The sequence below is a fragment of the Osmerus eperlanus genome, chromosome 12 (genome assembly GCF_963692335.1).
Source record: "Osmerus eperlanus chromosome 12, fOsmEpe2.1, whole genome shotgun sequence".
Taxonomy (NCBI): domain Eukaryota; kingdom Metazoa; phylum Chordata; class Actinopteri; order Osmeriformes; family Osmeridae; genus Osmerus; species Osmerus eperlanus.
This window is the reverse complement of record NC_085029.1, coordinates 18,169,679-18,191,686: the sequence shown is the minus strand read 5'-3', so window position 1 is coordinate 18,191,686 and position 22,008 is coordinate 18,169,679. Positions and strand designations below refer to the sequence as shown.

Sequence of the window (22,008 nt, the reverse complement as noted above, 5' to 3'; positions counted from 1 at the left end):
GCGTTGGGCTGTGACCTGAACAGCCAAACTTGTTTTGTCACTGACTGGTCATTGAAACGAGTCGGGAGTGGTTTGATTTAATATTGAAGAATTAAATAAATTATAATATCTGGGTTTGGGTATTGTGTACCGTGTTGATTGGGTCTTGGTGTTTACATTTCTTGGTTAGTTGCAACTTTTAATTGACAATATAACACATTAAGAAACTTGACTTTAATCAAAGGATCGCCTCACTTTTCAATTTGAAGCAGTAAATCCAACGCTATGGGTAGCCTTTAATCTCTTGAATCGTCTCACTCGATAACAATACCGGCATGACATAATGGTGAGCTAGATGCCTTATCTACCTAGCTATCCACATAACGGCAGACGTATGGCGTAGCGGTGGCAGTGATTGTTTGCTTTGTTAGGCGCAGCGACGGTTGCTAGCTTGGTTAACATTAGGCTACCTGGCACTAATCACCCCCCATCGCCATGGGGGCTGGGCACTTCCATTCTGCACTCAGGAGGCAGGAGGCAGCGACAGCAGCGAACAGCGAGGGTATTGTGTGCTGGTCGTGTTTAGTAGGCCTACCTGTGATTAGGCGAGAGGAAGAGCAGACTCCGTGGGGGGACCAGTGCTGAGAACAGACACATCATGAAATATCTCCTGGCCGACAGGGGACTTCTCGTTTATATGCTGAATTGTAGCCCTTCTCTGATTCATGACTTGTAAATAACGATAGGAAAGAAATGCTCGGAAGTTAACAGTCTGTAATCAGGGGAACAGAACTGATGTCCAGCTTCTCTCCAGCTGTAGAGCCTACATGTAGCTGCATTCATGTGCTTCATGTTGTTTCTTCTTTCTTTGCAAACGAAAACATAAAAATGAATGCAAGATCCACGTCAACACACATTGAAACACAACATGAAAGACAGGCTACCACCGTTGAAATCTCCACCACTAACAATTTATTTTATTTTTTATAAAGAAAAAACATCAAGTAATCGATAGTGGATTTGATCTGTAAACAACCTGACAAAAACAATAACTGTGCATTTAGAGCTGGAGAAGAGGTTCCTCTAATGTTCCGTCACGTAGATGGACGATGCGTCTGCTGCCATCCGTCAGCCGCGCCCCACGCATTATCCCCGACGCACACGCACATTAATATCGCCTAATGTTAGGACCTCTGACATCATGATTTACAGCGGGCTTCGCAGCCAAGGAAAGCCGATAAACGTGAGCCCATCCCTCAATTTTCATCCGACAGATCCTACATGAGTTATATTGAACGGTTCGACAGCTTCGCCCGCAGTCACAGCCATTGACAGATCCATCTCCATGGAGACACGGTTGGTTCACAGGAGAGCTTCGCGTGGCCGTTATTACCCACGTATATATACTGTAGGGTACTTGTAACACTATAATGACGTATTTGACTAGAATACTCGACAGCACAGGATAGCACAGTAACCAGGACAAAGGTAAACATGCCATAGCATGTTCAGACACCGCAGGGGTCATCCTGTGATGGCAGCGTCTTGACTGGGTCTCCCTCCAGGACCAACACTCAAGGGGTGAACGGATAAGCTGTGTCAAAGTTCCCTCTCTGCCTCTCTCTCTCTGCCTCCTTCCTGCCTCTCTCTGCCTCTATAAAATCAAATGAACTCGGTTCCACAGGTCCAACACTCCTATCAGCGTAAAACTGTAAAACTTAGAACCGACATGTTCTGAAGGAACAAAATGTTAATGGTTGTTACTTTCGTAAGGTTTTGAAATGAGTTGCTGCAACCAAGTGGCCTAGGAATATTCAAGTGTTTTTATTTATCTGGCATGATGTTCATGTAGGCCTATATACAATACACAACCGTTTATTGATATGCCCCGAGCAGTCATGTCCATCCACACATCAGTGGTGAACCCGGCCCTGTGAGAGATCAACTCCTCACTGGAATTACAACACATTAAAAATGAACTGTCACAACAACAGCTGGCATTCTATATCATTTGTTAACATGACATGTTATATTACAACCATGTTGTTGGGATAGCACATAGATCCAGAACACCTTTGAGTCCTTAGCAAAGAACCCTAGCTTCTGATTACTGGTAACAGTCACTGTACAAGTGAACTGTTACTCTGGAATCCATTAATTATTAAAACAAACTTATTAAGGACATTTCTTTTCACAAACACAGTAAAAAGACTTGTTTTATCATCATCATCATAGATAAGAGTAGGAGCAGAAGACGAAAGCCTAAAATACATTTCCTCTCAGAACTTTCTTTAATAACCAAAAAATAAAATAAAAGAATATCTTGAAGAGCGCCACAGATTCACATTTAGTTTCTAAGCTGTACACAGAGGTCACAACCCTACCTGGCTCCTCGCTTGTTAGTCCAACATTGGCGCTCTTTTGGAGCAAGTTACACCTCTACAGTTCTCCCCCCGCCCTCCTGTCCCCCCCGGCCAGGGCCCAGCAGGGAGGGGGGCCGGCTGGCAGAGGGCCAGGCTGGCAGAGGGCCAGGCTGGCAGAGGGCCAGGCTGGCAGAGGGCCCAGCCGAGAGGGGGCCCAGCCGAGAGGGGGCCCTGCCGAGAGGGGGCCCTGCCGAGAGGGGGCCCAGCCGAGAGGGGGCCCAGCCGAGAGGGGGCCCTGCCGAGAGGGGGCCCTGCCGAGAGGGGGCCCAGCCGAGAGGGGGCCCTGCCGAGAGGGGGCCCTGCCGAGAGGGGGCCCTGCCGAGAGGGGGCCCTGCCGAGAGGGGGCCCTGCCGAGAGGGGGCCCTGCCGAGAGGGGGCCCTGCCGAGAGGGGGCCCAGCCGAGAGGGGGCCCTGCCGAGAGGGGGCCCTGCCGAGAGGGGGCCCAGCCGAGAGGGGGCCCAGCCGAGAGGGGGCCCTGCCGAGAGGGGGCCCTGCCGAGAGGGGGCCAACAGACAGACAGCAGTGTGGATGCCAGGTCAGGGGTCGGCCAGGTTCATGTCAGAGCCCGTCCATGGTGAGTCTATCCAGGCTGAGCCCGGTGAGGGTTCAGGGGAAGGCAGGACTGTCCAGGGGGAGGCAGGGCCGTCCAGGGGGAGGCAGGGCCGTCCAGGGGGAGGCAGGGCCGCCCAGGGGGAGGCAGGGCCGTCCAGGGGGAGGCAGGGGGAGGCAGGGCCGCCCAGGGGGAGGCAGGGGGAGGCAGGGCCGTCAGAACATGGAGAAACATCCACACACACTCCTGTGTTAGATAACCTACTATTATATAACAAGTGCGCTGCCAGCGTTATATAATTAGGGTTATGGTCCAGGATAATGAAACTGTCTTCCATCCCTCCCTTTATCCCTCCGACCCTCTCTCCCTGCCTCCGACCCTCTCTCCCTGCCTCCGACCCTCTCTCCCTGCCTCCGACCCTCTCTCCCTGCCTCCGACCCTCTCTCCCTGCCTCCGACCCTCTCTCCCTGCCTCCGACCCTCTCTCCCTGCCTCTGGTAAATTCTCTGGGGCAACAGGATGAAGGATAAGCATCTCCAAGTGAAGTGTCCCACAACTACAGCTAGCATCTACCAGCCTCTACCCACCTCTATCTCAGCTAGCCTCTACCTCAGCAGAGAGATACACATGTAGTGGCTTGTATAGACTTTAGCTTGTGGGGGGGAAGGGAGGGGGGGGGGGCACAGTCATCTCAGTCCCCCAGACTGGCCTGCTGTCCTGAAACTACGCTACCGCAAACAGCACCCAAGGTTGCCATGGTAACCCTTTTAAAACCTATACAACATCAGCCAAATTGTGATTAAAATGTCTTAGAAAAAAGAGCCTGCGGTTTGGAGGACTGCAGACAGGCAAGCAGACCCAGCTCTGATGTCTTCAGGTCTGCATCTCAGCGTGGAAACGTCTCAGAGCGTCTGGAGGATCCAGGAGCTCCACAGGAGAGGGGCTCTGGTCAGCTGGAGGAGGAGGCTGCAGGGGTCTGGGGGGTGCCAGAGTTAGAGAAGTGAGAGTGGAGAGGAAGACAGGAGGAGGAGAGAGTACAGGGGAGGAAAGAAGAAGAGGAGAGGAGGTGAAAAAGAGAAGAGGAGAGAAGGAGGAGAGGTGAGAGCAGGGGAGAGGAGAGGTGAGAGCAGGGGAGAGGAGAGGTGAGAGCAGGGGAGATGAGAGGTGAGAGCAGGGGAGAGGAGAGGTGAGAGCAGGGGAGAGGAGAGGTGAGAGCAGGGGAGAGGAGAGGTGAGAGCAGGGGAGATGAGAGGTGAGAGCAGGGGAGATGAGAGGTGAGAGCAGGGGAGATGAGAGGTGAGAGCAGGGGAGAGGAGAGGTGAGAGCAGGGGAGAGGAGAGGTGAGAGCAGGGGAGAGGAGAGGTGAGAGCAGGGGAGAGGAGAGGTGAGAGCAGGGGAGAGGAGAGGTGAGAGCAGGGGAGAGGAGAGGTGAGAGCAGGGGAGAGGAGAGGTGAGAGCAGGGGAGAGGAGAGGTGAGAGCAGGGGAGAGGAGAGGTGAGAGCAGGGGAGAGGAGAGGTGAGAGCAGGGGAGAGGAGAGGTGAGAGCAGGGGAGAGGAGAGGTGAGAGCAGGGGAGATGAGAGGTGAGAGCAGGGGAGAGGAGAGGTGAGAGCAACCTAGCAGAGTTCTGTACCTGGGATGGTCCCCGTCCCCCGGCCACACAGGCTGGAGACTGGAGACCCCCATATATCTAATGAACCCAGAAGTCCTGAGGGTCAGGGTTAGCTGAGAGCTGTTCAGACACAGGTGCCCTGGTGGGTAGGGGGGAGGGTCTTGCGGTTCTTCAAAGCCTGGCTCTTCTCTTTGTAGTCCATCGGTTTCTGCTGAGACGTGTCAATCAGGGCGCTGGCAATGGCAATTCCTGATAAACACACAAACAGATTGAGTGAGGGGTGAGAGAGTGAGGGGTGAGAGAGTGAGGGGTGAGAGAGTGAGGGCAGCTGGATCTGGGTAAGCCAGGGGGCTGACAGATCTCTAAACATTGCTGGGATGCTTCGCCGTGGTTCCCTCAAACGTCTGCATCCTGTAGAGCTTCTAGCTGTCAGACTCCAGAGTGAGGAACTTGTGCTCTCTCAATGCTCGTGGCAGCGCCACGTCCGATCGACCGGCCCCCTGCAGCAGCCAGGCATGCCAGCCGACTGTCACACACACCCATAAACCTTGCTTACGCCCTCCAGGAGCAGTTCTCAAAGGAGCCTCTAAATCATCCACTGCAGAGGGAGAGAGCAGCTGCTGTTCCAGCTACTCGGTTTAGCTCCTCCCTGCGCCATAGAAACAACACAATCATCTCAGGCTCCAATTCATTACTGAAGACGGAACAGCCAAGAGGCTGAGGAGGTGTGTGGGGAGTGTGGTGTGTGTGTGTGTACGTTGTAGGACAGTATTTACAACCGGAATCAAACTGAGGCCCTGAGGGAAGTCCGTCTTCTCAGGATTTATAGTGTGTGTGTGGGGTGTGTGTGGTGTGTGTATCAATATGTCTGTAGAGATGCATTTCTTGTGATATCTTTACACTACCATAGTGTGCTACTCAGAGACCTACCATAACCATGGAGACAGGAGACACACAGTAACCATGGGGACAGCAGAGACCTACAATTACCATGGGGTATAACTCATTTAGTGTTCTGTTGATCTCGATGAACATAAGCTACCACTGGTCCCGTGAAATCCCAACCTCCGTATTGTGTCGACCTATATATATATTCAGCCTAGGCTGTATCCAGGAAGTGAAGACACCGTCATGTCAGGTGACCATCCTCTTCCTGCCTCTCGGGGCAGTCTGCACAGAGCACCTCCACGTGGCCAAAAAATAACTGTTTTGGGTGTGAAGTGAGATAGCATTGGATTCTCTCTCAATAGTCTTTGCCAACTGATAGGTGAGTGTGTGCAGCGCTGGATAGGTGAGTGTGTGCAGCGCTGGATAGGTGAGTGTGTGCAGCGCTGGATAGGTGAGTGTGTGCAGCGCTGGATAGGTGAGTGTGTGCAGTGCTGGATAGGTGAGTGTGTGCAGCGCTGGATAGGTGAGTGTGTGCAGCGCTGGATAGGTGAGTGTGTGCAGCGCTGGATAGGTGAGTGTGTGCAGCGCTGGATAGGTGAGTGTGTGCAGTGCTGGATAGGTGAGTGTGTGCAGCGCTGGATAGGTGAGTGTGTGCAGCGCTGGATAGGTGAGTGTGTGCAGTGCTGGATAGGTGAGTGTGTGCAGTGCTGGATAGGTGAGTGTGTGCAGCGCTGGATAGGTGAGTGTGTGCAGCGCTGGATAGGTGAGTGTGTGCAGCGCTGGATAGGTGAGTGTGTGCAGCGCTGGATAGGTGAGTGTGTGCAGCGCTGGATAGGTGAGTGTGTGCAGCGCTGGATAGGTGAGTGTGTGCAGCGCTGGATAGGTGAGTGTGTGCAGCGCTGGATAGGTGAGTGTGTGCAGCGCTGGATAGGTGAGTGTGTTTGAGTGAAAGCAGAGATTATCTTTGGATGCTAAAGGCTCCTTCTTGCTGTTCTTTGATATCACCTCTGTCAGGTGGAACTGACAAAGCAGGCACTGACAATATACAGTTAGGTCCATAAATATTTGGACATTGACACAATTTTCATCATGTTGGCTCTGTATACCACCACAATGGATTTGAAATGAAACAATCAAGATGTGCTTTAAGTGCAGACTTTCAGCTTTAATTTCAGGGTATTTACATCCAAATCAGGTGAACGGTGTAGGAATTACAACACATTTTATATGTGGCCCCCCCCTTTTTAAGGGACCAAAAATAATTGGACAAACTAACATAATCATAAATCTAATTGTCACTTTTAATACTTGGTTGCAAATCCTTTGCAGTCAATGACAGCCTGAAGTCTGGAACCCATAGACATCACCAGACGCTGGGTTTTGTCCCTGGTGATGCTCTGCCAGGCCTCTACTGCAACTGTCTTCAGTTCCTGCTTGTTCTTGGGGCATTTTCCCTTCAGTTTTGTCTTTAGCAAGTGAAATGCATGCTCAATTGGATTTAGGTCAGGTGATTGACTTGGCCATTGCAGAACATTCCACTTCTTTGCCTTAAAAAACTCTTTGGTTGCTTTCGCAGTATGCTTCGGGTCATTGTCCATCTGCACTGTGAAGCGCCGTCCTATGAGTTCTGAAGCATTTGGCTGAATCTGAGCAGATAATATTGCCAGAAACACTTCAGAATTCATCCTACTGCTTTTGTCAGCAGTCACATCATCAATAAATACAAGGGAACCAGTTCCATTGGCAGCCATACATGCCCACGCCATAACACTACCTCCACCATGCTTCACTGATGAGGTGGTATGCTTTGGATCATGAGCAGTTCCTTCCCTTTTCCATACTCTTCTCTTCCCATCATTCTGGTACAAGTTGATCTTGGTCTCATCTGTCCATAGGATGTTGTTCCAGAACTGTACAGGGTCTTTTAGATGTTTTTTGGCAAACTCTAATCTGGTCTTCCTGTTTTTGAGACTCACCAATGGTTTACATCTTGTGGTGAACCCTCTGTATTTACTCTGGTGAAGCCTTCTCTTAATTTTTGACTTTGACACAGATACGCCTATCTCATGGAGAGTGTTCTTGATCTGGCCAACTGTTGTGAAGGGGTTTTTCTTCACCAGGGAAAGAATTCTTCTGTCATCCACCACAGTTGTTTTCCGTGGTCTTCCGGGTCTTTTGGTGTTGCTGAGCTCACCAGTGCGTTCTTTCTTTTTAAGAATGTACCAAACAGTTGATTTGGCCACACCTAATGTTTTTGCTATCTGCTAATGTTTTTGCTTGATTTTTCAGCCTAACGATGGCTTGCTTCACTGATGGTGACAGCTCTTTGGACTTCATATTGAGAGTTGACAGCAACAGATTCCAAACACAAATACCATACTTGAAATGAACTCTAGACCTTTTATCTGCTCCTTGTCAATGAAATAACGAACTCCCATGAGGGAATAACATACACCTGGCCATGGAACAGCTGAGCAGCCAATTGTCCAATTACTTTTGGTCCCTTAAAAAGGGGGGGGCCACATACAAAATGTATTGTAATTCCTACACCGTTCACCTGATTTGGATGTAAATACCCTGAAATTAAAGCTGAAAGTCTGCACTTAAAGCACATCTTGATTGTTTCATTTCAAATCCATTGTGGTGGTATACAGAGCCAAAATTATGAAAATTGTGTCAATGTCCAAATATTTATGGACCTAACTGTAAGTAACATTTTGTCAGAAAACGTCATGCTGGGGAAAAGTGCCAACCAGCTGAGTGAGATTGTAGCTATTCAGGTCAACAGGTGAGCAGCATCCAAATGAGCGCCTGTCCACATCACATCCTGTAGAGCAGCCTGTCCACATCACATCCTGTAGAGCAGCCTGTACACATCACATCCTGTAGAGCAGCCTGTCCACATCACATCCTGTAGAGCAGCCTGTCCACATCACATCCTGTAGAGCAGCCTGTCCACATCACATCCTGTAGAGCAGCCTGTCCACATCACATCCTGTAGAGCAGCCTGTCCACATCACATCCTGTAGAGCAGCCTGTCCACATCACATCCTGTAGAGCAGCCTGTCCACATCACATCCTGTAGAGCAGCCTGTCCACATCACATCCTGTAGAGCAGCCTGTCCACTCCTGCGTCCATGAGTGTCTCCCACAGAACTGAACCATGGGCCAAGGAACACAATGCAGTCTTTGGGATGCTTTTACAGTGGTTCTGATTCTAGAACAGGGATGGTTCTACAGTGATACTGATTCTAGAACAGGGATGGTTCTACAGTGATAGTTATTCCAGAACAGCGATGGTTCTACAGTGATGCTGATCCTGGGTTCCCTGGTGACCAGCAGTGTTTGGGTGTGAGTCAGGCTCTGGTGGTGTCAACTCCAGGTTTAGCCAAGTCCTCCGCGCCACAGACACACACACTCTCTCGCAGTTTGTTTTAGATGACATTTGTGACTCAATTCTGATGATGACTAGCAGGAAGCGCTGCTGGGAGCAGAGAGGAGGTGGAGCAGAGGTGTCCACACAGCTTTTAGCACCTTCACCATCAGCAGGAGTGTGTGTGTGTGTGTGTGTAAGCTTCTCACCAGACTGGCCGGGGGGGGGGAGGGGCGAGGGTCCGGAGGGGAGACACATCAGCACCGTCAGCACCGCCGCACGCCCTCCTGAACACGGCTCCATGGCAACGGGCTTGGGAGGGCCCTGGAGTGACACAGACCAATCAGGGCTTAGTTCACATGGAGAGAGACCGACCAATCAGGGCTTAGTTCCACTTAGGAGGGAAGAAGGGTGATGAGGGGAGAGGATGAGGAGGGTGAGGATGAGGAGGGGTGTGGAGGGTGGGCTAGTGAAAGGTCAGACTGAAGATGGTCTGACAGTGACAGCCAGTCCTCTCCACACAGCCTGTTATCACAGCAATATCTGTCTGTCTGAGCACACCAGGCCACTTAAAGAGCACTTAGAAAGTTCACAGCAATTGTCTCTGGGAGATAAGAGCCAGGAAAGGCAGGCGGATCTCTCCCGTTGTGTCAGTCTTTCCTCCCTCTCAAACTCCCTCTCTCTCAATCGGTCACTCTCTCACTCCCTCCCTCTTTGCCTCTTCCTCAACCCCTCTCTCTCTCCTTCTCCATCTTTCGCTTTTCCTTCCAATCAATCTCCACCTCCCTCCCCCTCCTTTCTCTCCATGTCTTCACATGTGTGTGTCATCTCAGGAGTTCCGAGTCCTTCTGAGCCTGTAGTGCCCAGGAGACCCTCCCTCCCAGGAGACCCTCCCTCCCAGGAGACCCTCCCTCCCAGGAGACCCTCCCTCCCAGGAGACAGGAGGCCCTCCCTCTCAGGAGACCCTCCCTCCCAGGAGACCCTCCCTCCCAGGAGACAGGAGGCCCTCCCTCTCAGGAGACCCTCCCTCCCAGGAGACAGGAGGCCCTCCCTCTCAGGAGACCCTCCCTCCCAGGAGACCCTCTCTCCCAGGAGACCCTCCCTCCCAGGAGACCCTCCCTCCCAGGAGACAGGAGGCCCTCCCTCTCAGGAGACCCTCCCTCCCAGGAGACCCTCCCTCCCAGGAGACCCTCCCTCCCAGGAGACAGGAGGCCCTCCCTCTCAGGAGACCCTCCCTCCCAGGAGACCCTCCCTCTCAGGAGACCCTCCCTCCCAGGAGACCCTCCCTCCCAGGAGACCCTCCCTCTCAGGAGACCCTCCCTCCCAGGAGACCCTCCCTTCCAGGAGACCCTCCCTCCCAGGAGACCCTCCCTCCCAGGAGACCCTCCCTCTCAGGAGACCCTCCCTCCCAGGAGACCCTCCTTTCCAGCACACGGAAGCTTCCAGCCAGAGTTACAGGACACACAGTGTCATTTGCTAAGTGGCGTTGCTTGTAATTTCTCCATGCAGGTGTCAATCATTAGCCTGGCTCTGCCCTCCTACGTACTTCTGCTCAATTTTCATTTTGCTTCTGTACTAGGTCTGGGCTTTCGGTATATTAGTCGGTTTTTGACAAACACATTTTTGGCGGTCCAATCAGCAAACAGAGGGAGTGGCTGAGAACAATGACGTTCATTTCTGCGCTAGTTTGAATTGTAGTTCAGTAATGGCGGTGGAGAAAGATGAGGGCGAAGCTATTTGGTCCGTTGTGGAAACTCTGCCGAATATCCAGAAGTTAAAGCCAGAGCAAGGACAATCCTTGCTGAGTTTTGTTGGTGGCCATGATGTTGTGGCCCTCCTCTCCACGGGGTTCGGGAAAAGTTTGATTTTCCAGCTACGGCAGCTAGCTCCGTTACAGTAGTGGTGAAGGAATTGGCTAAGGCGAACGCTAGCGATTGGTTATGGCAGATCCAGAGTGGCTCTGGGCAGATCCAATAGTTTTAAACTTCAACAGAGTACCCGCCTACAAGGAAGTCAACGCTTGTCAATGGAGCGATCCCAGACTCTCTGTTCAAATGAAATGTACGAGAGTCTGGTTAGGACCAGGCTAGTAAATCATGGGAGGGAGAACACGCAGGAGAGAGAGAACACAGGAGGGAGAACACGCAGGAAGTAGAACACGCAGGAGGTAGAACACACAGGAGGTAGAACACACAGGAGGGAGAGAACACAGGAGGGAGAGAACACAGGAGGGAGAACACGCAGGAGGGAGAACACGCAGGAGGGAGAACACGCAGGAGGGAGAACACGCAGGAGGGAGAACACACAGGAGGGAGAACACGCAGGAGGGAGAACACGCAGGAGGGAGAACACGCAGGAGGGAGAACACGCAGGAGGTAGAACACGCAGGAGGGAGAACACGCAGGAGGGAGAACACGCAGGAGGGAGAACACGCAGGAGGGAGAACACGCAGGAGGGAGAACACACAGGAGGGAGAACACGCAGGAGGGAGAACACGCAGGAGGGAGAACACGCAGGAGGGAGAACACGCAGGAGGGAGAACACACAGGAGGGAGAACACACAGGAGGGAGAACACGCAGGAGGGAGAGAACACAGGAGGGAGAGAACACAGGAGGGAGAGAACACAGGAGGGAGAACACGCAGGAGGTAGAGAACACAGGAGGGAGAACACACAGGAGGGAGAGAACACAGGAGGGAGAGAACACAGGAGGGAGAACACACAGGAGGGAGAACACACAGGAGGGAGAACACACAGGATGGAGAACACACAGGAGGGAGAACACGCAGGAGGGAGAGAACACAGGAGGGAGAGAACACAGGAGGGAGAGAACACAGGAGGGAGAACACGCAGGAGGTAGAGAACACACAGGAGGTAGAACACACAGGAGGTAGAACACGCAGGAGGGAGAACACGCAGGAGGTAGAGAACACACAGGAGGGAGAACACACAGGAGGGAGAACACGCAGGAGGGAGAACACACAGGAGGGAGAACACACAGGAGGGAGAACACGCAGGAGGGAGAACACGCAGGAGGGAGAACACGCAGGAGGGAGAACACACAGGAGGGAGAACACGCAGGAGGGAGAACACGCAGGAGGGAGAACACGCAGGAGGGAGAACACGCAGGAGGTAGAACACGCAGGAGGGAGAACACGCAGGAGGGAGAACACGCAGGAGGGAGAACACGCAGGAGGGAGAACACGCAGGAGGGAGAACACACAGGAGGGAGAACACACAGGAGGGAGAACACACAGGAGGGAGAGAACGCAGGAGGGAGAACAAGAGGAGTGACAGAAGACAAGGAAAGAGAGAGGGAGGGGAGGAAGGGAGAGAGAGGGGAGGGAGGAGAGAAAGAGGAAGGGAGGGCAGGAAGGGAGAGAGAGGGGTAGGAAGAGAGAGAAGGGGGAGGACAAGAGAGGGGGAGAGGAAGGGAGAGAGGAAGAGAGAGAGGGGGAGAGGAAGAGAAGAGTGAGAGGGCGTGTAGAGAATGCTATCAACACAAACACGGCCCTGTCTCCCCCTCAGTCCTAATCACCCTCGTTTACCAGGCCTCTCCAGCAGCCTCCCATTAGGTTTCTCATTTTAGCAGGAGGTATATAAATTAACTGGGGGCACGCATCATTGAGTCTGCACTCAAACTCACCCTCCCCTTGTTTTAATGTGAGACTGCCATGAATAAGGGTTGTGCTTCAGTTGCTCTCTTGGCTGTTATTGCTTCTGTGACCACCCCCATGTGCAGGGTTCACTAATGACATTAGTTTAATTCTTTTTGCAGTTCGGAAGCTACCCTTCTTAAGTGAACGCTTTGAAACAAACGTGATGTATGAACTGAACAGCCTATGTCAAACAGCACTGCACTTACACAAGGACCTCGATATCAACTAACTGAGGTTCATCAGTGTTTAGAGTTGCTCAGACGAAGGAACCTGGAGGGCACTAGGACCAGGTAGGACCGTGCAGACTGGAAAGGCACTGCAGGGTCTGTCATCTGGTTTACTGACTTCTCTCTCTAGGATGTTGAGAGGGGGTGGCTCAGTGGTCCAGTACTTGACTGCAGATCAAGAAGACGCAGGTGTGATCCCCCCTTGCTGCTTTGGATAAAAGTTCGCTAAATGAAAACATTGCTCGATATATATCCATAACTCAAAAGGTTCCCTATTCAGATTGAATTAGTGGAATTAAGAATGTCAAGCTAGCCTCATGTACATTACAGGAAGGCTCTATAATATCTGTAGTAGGTTTGTGAGCATATAGGTGCTTGGTGCGATGCTAGCGTGGCTAACCAGTCCTGTCCTCCATTACACTGGAGATGCTGAGCAGCTAAATGAAGCCAGATGTCGTCCAATTAACCTTTCTGAAGGGAATTGCACTGTGCTTCCCAGCGCTCTCCAAAAGCAGGAGCACAGCTGCCGGCAGAGCTGTGCTTTACAGAACGTCTCCAACAGCAGACAGCAGCATCATGACGGAAGGAATATTAACCGCTTTTCATTGGCTCTTTGGGTTGATCCATATAGACACACTCACAAAGTCCCAGGGACTGTTCCACTGCTTGGTACCGGACACACGCCACCTGACTATCTTCTGTGGTTTTCCAACGGGCTAATCTGGTACTTAACAAACAACCATTTGGTACCACTGCCAACGCAGGAAGCAATTTGTAGCCAGGTGTGCTATCCAGGAAGTAGTTTGAGGTCAGGTGTGGTATCCAGGAAGGTCATAACCAAGGTGGCTGCTCACTCCTGGAACAAGGCTTGACACATCAGCATGTGTGCCTGTTCACCCGGACACCGTTGCCTTGGTGATGGTTTCTAATGGTAATTTGGTCTCTGATACGACATTAATATCCATCGTCTACATCTGTCAGTGTGCGTGACCACATGCCAGCGTTCCCCTGCCCTCTGACTACATCACATGACCTCCTCTTCATCGTGTGATGAAGTGTTAAACAATCCATCCTACCTCCCTCCCACAGCCCTGCTGGTAGAACACCCACCCTGTGCTGCCTGCTGTATGCAGAGGATGTGCAGTTTGCTGTTTAACAAGTTCGAGGCTTAGAGAGCGTTCAGGTGGTTGAGGACTGTTGTCCCCTGACAGACCATAATGAGTGCTGAGTGCAGCTTCACGGCTCTCTAATGGATGATGCCATGCTGCGATGACGGTCGCCACAACGACTGCAGCTCTCCCCAGAGCATTAGAGGTAGAGGCAACTCTATACAGAGCAGTAGAGGAAGAGGCAGCTCTCTCCAGAGCAGTAGAGGCAGCTCTATACAGAGCAGTAGAGGAAGAGACAGCTCTCTCCGGAGCATTAGAGGTAGAGACAGCTCTATACAGAGCAGTAGAGGAAGAGGTAGCTCTCTCCAGAGCACTACAGGCAGCTCTCTCCAGAGCATTAGAGGTAGAGACAGCTCTCTCCGGAGCATTAGAGGTAGAGACAGCTCTCTCCAGAGCAGTAGAGACAGCTCTCTCCAGAGCAATAGAGGAAGAGACAGCTCTCTCCGGAGCATTAGAGGTAGAGACAGCTCTCTCCAGAGCAGTAGAGGTAGAGACAGCTCTCTCCGGAACATTAGAGGTAGAGACAGCTCTCTCCAGAGCAGTAGAGACAGCTCTCTCCAGAGCAGTAGAGACAGCTCTCTCCGGAGCATTAGAGGTAGAGACAGCTCTCTCCAGAGCAGTAGAGACAGCTCTCTCCAGAGCACTACAGGCAGCTCTCTCCAGAGCATTAGAGGTAGAGACAGCTCTCTCCAGAGCAGTAGAGGAAGAGGTAGCTCTCTCCAGAGCAGTAGAGACAGCTCTCTCCAGAGCAGTAGAGGCAGCTCTCTTTAAAGCAGTAGAGATTGAGGCAGCTCTATGCAGAGCAGTTGAGGCAGCTCTATACAGAGCTTAGAGGCAGGTCTCTCTAAATCAGTAGAGATAGAGGAAGCTCTATACAGAGCAGTAGAGGAAGCTCTATACAGAGCAGTAGAGGTAGAGGAGGACAGGCCCCAGCTCTGCCTCATGTCGCTGAGGGCATTCCAACAGCATCAGTATATTCTAAAAGCTTTAATCCATTACAGGTAATGGACTCTATATCAGGAGCTGCTCCTAGGTGGGCCTGCAGGCAGTGTGTGTGTTTGTGTGTGTCTGATCTTGTGGGTTTGAGTATGACTGAGTGTATAGGCTTGTGTGTGGGGGGGTTTGAGAGTGTGTGTGTGTGTGACTCACCTCAACCCCTCCAGATAGGAGCTCAGTTTGCTCGCCTCCGATGTCCAGCGCCACGGCAACGGAGGCAAACGGCCTGCTGGCCATCTGCTGCCTCTCCCTCATCAGCTGCTGCAGGGGGAGGGGGGAGAACATGTGAGAGGAGGACTTTGAGACAGAGGACAGGGAGGAGCAGGACGGCTGGATGATGCAGGCAGGGGAGGCAGGGGTAGACCACAGGAAGTAGGGAGAGGAGGGTGTGTTGGGTGAGAGAGTCAGAGAGAGATAGGGAGAGAGAGAGGGAAAGGGAGAGAAAGAGAAAGAGAGCGGGAGGAGAGGGTTGAGGAACCAGGCTAATCACAAGTCAAGATGAATTGGAGAGAAATTGCTTGTGCCTTTATATGCATGACAAGTAATTATTCAGGCATTGATCGTCTGGACATCTGTATTCAGGAGAGGTCGTCAAAGCTTCCTTGAGTTGTACTGTAGAGCAGCGGGATAGTGTCACGTACACGGGTGAGACTGTAGCATACTGTAGGGCTCCAGACCAGAGCAACAGATCAGGGCTCCAGACCAGAGCAACAGATCAGGGCTCCAGACCAGAGCAACAGATCAGGAATCCAGACCAGAACAACAGATCAGGAATCCAGACCAGAGCAAAAGATCAGAGCTCCAGACCAGAACAACAGATCAGGTATCCAGACCAGAGCAACAGATCAGGTATCCAGACCAGAGCAACAGATCAGGTATCCAGACCAGAGCAACAAATCATGGCTCCAGACCAGAGGGAGGGATGGAGGGAGGGAGAAGGAGAAAGACAGAGAGAGCGAAAGAGAGAAAGAGAGCGAGAGAGAGAGAGAGCGCGAGAGAAGGAGAAGAGTGTTTGGGTAGTCACTAGCCTGTGATGACTCTTGTGCTGGCAGATTAAACAGCAGAAATTAGTCCTCTTGTTTTGAGCTGATCAATACTGTAAAACAGAACGTGTGGAGTGTTCCTCCCTGACGCAGTGGCTGATCAATATCTCAATGCAACACCATTCTGGTGCCAAGGACATCGCAGATTGCTATTGGATTTGCGATGAGCTGAAGAGGGCTGCATTAAGCTCTAATTGTCTGACAGATTAGCAACCACCGCAAGCTACTGCGACGGCATGACCCACCCAGTTCCACACACACACAAAAGTGTACTAAATATTAATAATATGATATATATATATATATTAATAGAAAACCTATAAAAAAGAACCTATTCAAGATGGAAAGGCAGCTCCCAGTGTCTCCAGCTGTGTGAGATGTGTGACATGTGTGAGATGTGTGAGAGATGTGTGAGATGTGTGGGATGTGTGAGATGTGTGGGATGTGTGGGATGTGTGAGATGTGTGAGTGCTGTGTGAGTGCTGTGTGAGTGTTGTGTGAGTGCTGTGTGAGATGTGTGAATGCTGTGTGAGTGTTGTGTGAGTGCTGTGTGAGTGCTGTGTGAGTGCTGTGTGAGTGCTGTGTGAGATGTGTGGGATGTGTGAGATGTGTGAGATGTGTGAGATGTGTGAGTGCTGTGTGAGATGTGTGAGATGTGTGAGATGTGTGAGTGCTGTGTGAGTGCTGTGTGAGATGTGTGGGATGTGTGAGATGTGTGAGAGGTGTGAGATGTGTGAGATGTGTGAGTGCTGTGTGAGATGTGTGAGATCCACACTTGACCGGTGGGGATCTCATTCTATTATGACTGTAACTGTTAGCTGCTCCTGGCATTCTCTAATCCCTGCTCTCCTCTCTCTGTCCCCCCCCACACACATCCCTTGTGGTGTGGGGGGTTTGAGTTGTCAGCACCTGCCTGGTCGTCGGTCAGCCAACGCTGGACCTGGTCGCGAGTCTCCCGGTCCTGTCCTACATCTATAAAGTTGAACAATGGATTTTGGTGTTTTAAAAACCCATCGACACTGTATGACTATGTTTAGCCTGTGTTCTGCTCCTCTCTCTCACCAACCGTCTCTGGAGGAGGGGATCCCTCTCTGAATTGCTCCTCCCAAGGTTTCTTCCATTTTTTTCTCCTGTTGAGAGTTTTTTGGGAGTTTTTCCTTGTCTTCCTTGAGGGTTTAGGTTGGTTGAGGGGCAGTTCTATGGGCATATGTGAAGCCCTCTGTGACATGCTTGCGTGTAAAAAGGGCTATACAAATAAATTTGATTTGATGTGTGAGTGCTGTGTGAGTGCTGTGTGAGAGATGTGTGAGATGTGTGAGTGCTGTGTGAGTGCTGTGTGAGAGATGTGTGAGATGTGTGAGTGCTGTGTGAGTGCTGTGTGAGTGCTGTGTGAGTGCTGTGTGAGTGCTGTGTGAGTGCTGTGTGAGATGTGTGAGATGTGTGAGATGTGTGAGATGTGTGAGATGTGTGAGTGCTGTGTGAGTGCTGTGTGAGTGCTGTGTGAGTGCTGTGTGAGATGTGTGAGATGTGTGAGATGTGTGAGATGTGTGAGTGCTGTGTGAGATGTGTGAGTGCTGTGTGAGATGTGTGAGATGTGTGAGATGTGTGAGTGCTGTGAGATGTGTGAGATGTGTGAGTGCTGTGTGAGATGTGTGAGTGCTGTGTGAGATGTGTGAGATGTGTGAGATGTGTGAGATGTGTGAGATGTGTGAGTGCTGTGTTAGGGTTGGGCCACTTAGATGCACAGTGACAGAGTAGCACAGCAGGGAAGGAGACTGAAATCAATTGCGTTTATTAATTGTATTATTCCAGATGGCTCCTCCATACCCAGACCAATCAGACGTCTGACCATAAGCTCCTGCCAGAGAATTATCCTCCAATCACGGACAACCAAGGATCAAAATGTTCGGTGTAATGACAGTGATTGGAAGCCATTTAAAGATAATTACGCTTAAAAAAAGTCCTGTCTTGATCTCTCATGTCGGTCTCAACACTCAGTTCATGTTCTGGACAAATCAGCATGAAGAGTTTGTCTGTAGAGGTACAGTCTGACCTGGTGATGAGGACCCCAAACACTACTCTGCCCCGGACAGGTGTCCTACTGTAAGAGGGTTAGGGCCATCTGACCATCATGCTGTTCTCCTTCTACTGTACTAGGCTGGGGGGATGAGGCTGGGGGAATAAGGCTCAGGGAATAAGCCTGGGTGGATGAGGCTGGGGGAATAAGGCTGGGGGGAAGAGGCTGGGGGAATAAGGCTGGGGGAATGAGGCTGGGGGAATAAGGCTGGGGGATGAGGCTAGGGGAATAAGGCTGGGGGGAAGAGGCTAGGGGATGAAGCTGGGGGAATAAGGCTGGGGGGGAAGAGGCTGGGGGATGAAGCTGGGGGAATAAGACTGGGGGAATGAGGCTGGGGGAATAAGGCTGGGGGATGAGGCTAGGGGAATAAGGCTGGGGGGAGGAGGCTGGGGGGAGGAGGCTGGGGGGGAAGCGGCTGGGGGGGAAGAGGCTGGGGGGATGAGGCTGAGGGGATGAGGCTGGGGGAATAAGGCTGGGGGGGAGGAGGCTGGGGGAATAAGGCTGGGGGGGAAGAGGCTGGGGGAATAAGGCTGGGGGGATGAGGCTGGGGGATGAGGCTGGGGGATGAGGCTGAGGGAATAAGGCTGGGGGAATAAAGCTGGGGGGATGAGGCTGGGGGGATGAGGCTGGGGGATGAGGCTGAAGTTTAATAACTGTATATTTTACTGCAATTCCAAACTGATACATTTACTTCTATCAGTCACTAGTGTTTTTTATAATATTCAGATGTTCTTGATCATAAAGTTACCATTCATATTTGCAAATACGTCTTGGAAGGTTTAATCTGTACCCATCTAAAAAAGTCTGATTATGTTTCAGAACCAGACAAGGTGTGTTCCCACATGTCCAATACTGTATGACCAGAAAAACCTCATAACACGCAGACTATTCTGTGCTGTTTATCATTCTCATCACTCCCTCAATAACAGACAATGCAGAGGGAGTGGGAAAGTTCAGGTCAAATCCATGTAATTGTTCCTCTGTTGAAACACTTTCAAAACATCCCCTCAGGCAGGAGAAGCAAGGAGAAAGCATTCCCTATGTGAAATTGAGATTGATCCAGAGATTGATTTTTCGTATTCTTTTTTCCCCCCTATACGACCTTGATGTTAAAACTTCAAATCCCAACTCCATGGGAGAGTGAGATGTGTACAATTACACCTTTAAGAACCCTAAGAGCTCCCAACACATTTCTGATGGGGACTATAATTCTAAATGAGGGCTTTTGCCCTTTCCACAGACCAAGACCACTAAGAAGTGTTGCAGGCTGTGAAAAACTAGATAGACGGTTTTAAACACAAAGTTTAAAATCCACCAACATCCATCCTAAATGTCAGACCCCAGAGCTGCTGTTTGTCATGTGGCTGGTGTAGTGGAAGCAGTGCATGAGTGGGGAGGTTTGGAGTTAATGGCTACATTTCCAGCGCATCAGAGAGGAAAGAACACACTCAAAGCCAGTACGTTCACAGAGAGGCTGTAGAAATGAATACTAAGTTATGAACAATAGCTGCAAAAAAGATTCTGCAAAACTAATTAACAACTGTCCAATAGCAGGCTGTTTTCGAGGTGTCCAAGCCAGTCTGCAGTCGTCCAGCTCTGTGATAACAGGCCCAGCTGGGGATGGGTTCAATACTTGATTAATTTGGTAAGAGTGAGAGTGTTGTCCAAAAAGCAGCCATCTTTGTTCTCTGGGAAAAGTCTTGAATGTGCTCAGCATGGGTGCTCATCCTGGGCCAGGCCCCTCTGGGGCCATGGTGGACTATCCTCCTCCAGGCCCCTCTGGGGCCATGGTGGACTATCTTCCTCCAGGCCCCTCTGGGGCCATGGTGGACTATCCTCCTCCAGGCCCCTCTGGGGCCATGGTGGACTATCTTCCTCCAGGCCCCTCTGGGGCCATGGTGGACTATCCTCCTCCAGGCTCCTCTGGGGCCATGGTGGACTATCCTCCTCCAGGCTCCTCTGGGGCCATGGTGGACTATCCTCCTCCAGGCTCCTCTGGGGCCATGGTGGACTATCCTCCTCCAGGCCCCTCTGGGGCCATGGTGGACTATCTTCCTCCAGGCTCCTCTGGGGACATGGTGGACAATCCTCCTCCAGGCCCCTCTGGGGCCATGGTGGACTATCCTCCTCCAGGCCCCTCTGGGGCCATGGTGGACTATCTTCCTCCAGGCTCCTCTGGGGCCATGGTGGACTATCTTCCTCCAGGCCCCTCTGGGGCCATGGTGGACTATCCTCCTCCAGGCTCCTCTGGGGCCATGGTGGACTATCAAAGCTTAGCAGCACCCCGGCTCACTGGACATCACACATTCTACTTCGTGATGTTTACCTTCCCTCTGAATTCACTTTGAATTGGAGCTCTCTGGGGACAGGGAGACAGACAGCTCTCTGGGGACAGGGAGACAGACAGCTCTCTGGGGACAGGGAGACAGACAGCTCTCTGGGGACAGGGAGACAGACAGCTCTCTGGGGACAGGGAGACAGACAGCTCTCTGGGGACAGGGAGACAGACAGCTCTCTGGGGACAGGGAGACAGACAGCTCTCTGAGGACAGGGAGACAGACAGCTCTCTGGGGACAGGGAGACAGACAGCTCTCTGGGGACAGGGAGACAGACAGCTCTCTGGGAACAGGGAGACAGACAGCTCTCTGGGAACAGTGAGAGTCAACATAAGTTAGCGGTACTTGAGCTCTGCTAGACTCGTAAATCCGCCTCAAGTCACTGTCCTGTGCAGCGCCTCAGCTGCCTGGCTAAACTATTGATTAAAGCAGATGTTTCACTCAACAGACACAGATTGATGGAAATCAATTGTAACTGGTGAGGATGAGTGGTTAGCTAACTTAGTTTGTTTTTGACTGGGGTTTGTCATTCAAAACGAATCGCTGGTGTCGATTTCTGATGAAGGTGGAAGTTCAAGACACGACTAAATGTTTGCATAGAAAAAAGCACTGGCTCTTGTTTATCTCATCCTTGCACTGTTACATTCTGCTGCATGTTAAACATGGAGACACACACACAGGCAACCAAGCAAGCCCACCTCAACATGCACTGTCTCATTCAGCATGATCTGTTCTGACTCGCTAAAACACAGTAGCATGATAAAGATTCCAATCACTGCAATTCCATACCAGCTAATAAGGTTCAACTGAACCTCAAACTGCTGTTTGCGTGTTCTAGCCGTTTCCCTGTCCCGGTCCCTGGGACGGGCGCAGAACAGCCGGGGGCTGGTCATTATCCTTGTTTTGCTCATGCTTGAGTGAAGTCCAAACATGAGCTACGTGGCTTAGCATGACTCAACAACCTGGGAGCTTCAGTCCTAACAGAGCTTCAGTCCTAACAGAGCTTCAGTCCTAACAGAGCTTCACTCCTAACAGAGCTTCAGTCCTAACAGAGCATCAGTCCTAACAGAGCTTCACTCCTAACAGAGCTTCAGTCCTAACAGAGCTTCACTCCTAACAGAGCTTCAGTCCTAACAGAGCTTCACTCCTAACAGAGCTTCAGTCCTAACAGAGCTTCAGTCCTAACACAATTCACTTTGAATTGGAGCTCTCTGGGGACAGGGAGACAGACAGCTCTCTGGGGACAGGGAGACAGACAGCTCACTGGGGACAGGGAGACAGACAGCTCTCTGGGGACAGGGAGACAGACAGCTCTCTGGGGACAGGGAGACAGACAGCTCACTGGGGACAGGGAGACAGACAGCTCTCTGGGGACAGGGAGACAGACAGCTCTGTGGGGACAGGGAGACAGACAGCTCTCTGGGGACAGGGAGACAGACAGCTCTCTGGGAACAGGGAGACAGAGAGCTCGCTGGGGACAGGGAGACAGACAGCTCTGTGGGGACAGGGAGACAGACAGCTCTCTGGGGACAGGGAGACAGACAGCTCACTGGGGACAGGGAGACAAGACAGCTCTCTGGGGACAGGGAGACAGACAGCTCTGTGGGGACAGGGAGACAGACAGCTCTCTGGGGACAGGGAGACAGACAGCTCTCTGGGAACAGGGAGACAGAGAGCTC

General features: G+C 51.6%; 2 protein-coding genes across 3 annotated transcripts in view; both read right to left on the bottom strand.

Annotated features, from left to right (window-relative positions):
* Positions 1 to 1,783: 1,783 nt before the first annotated feature.
* On the bottom strand, positions 1,784 to 2,949 carry LOC134031723 (basic proline-rich protein-like; the record flags this gene model as incomplete). Its single annotated transcript, XM_062475424.1, has 1 exon — positions 1,784 to 2,949. A coding segment is annotated over one exon (531 nt), but the record flags the coding sequence as incomplete, so codon positions are not given.
* A 1,244-nt stretch (positions 2,950 to 4,193) lies between these two features.
* atrnl1b (attractin-like 1b) overlaps positions 4,194 to 22,008 on the bottom strand; it is a 58,168-nt gene continuing 40,353 nt past the window's right edge. The window contains exons 27-29 of one of the 2 annotated variants that reach the window (XM_062474466.1): positions 15,027 to 15,131; positions 9,033 to 9,147; positions 4,194 to 4,811 (exon numbers count right to left, since the gene is read on the bottom strand). In XM_062474466.1, coding sequence (XP_062330450.1) covers positions 4,687 to 4,811; positions 9,033 to 9,147; positions 15,027 to 15,131 — 345 coding nt within the window. In that variant the 3' untranslated portion in view covers positions 4,194 to 4,686. Of the gene's footprint in view, positions 4,812 to 9,032; positions 9,148 to 15,026; positions 15,135 to 22,008 lie in introns of both variants that reach the window. The other variant, XM_062474465.1, reaches the window with a different exon arrangement.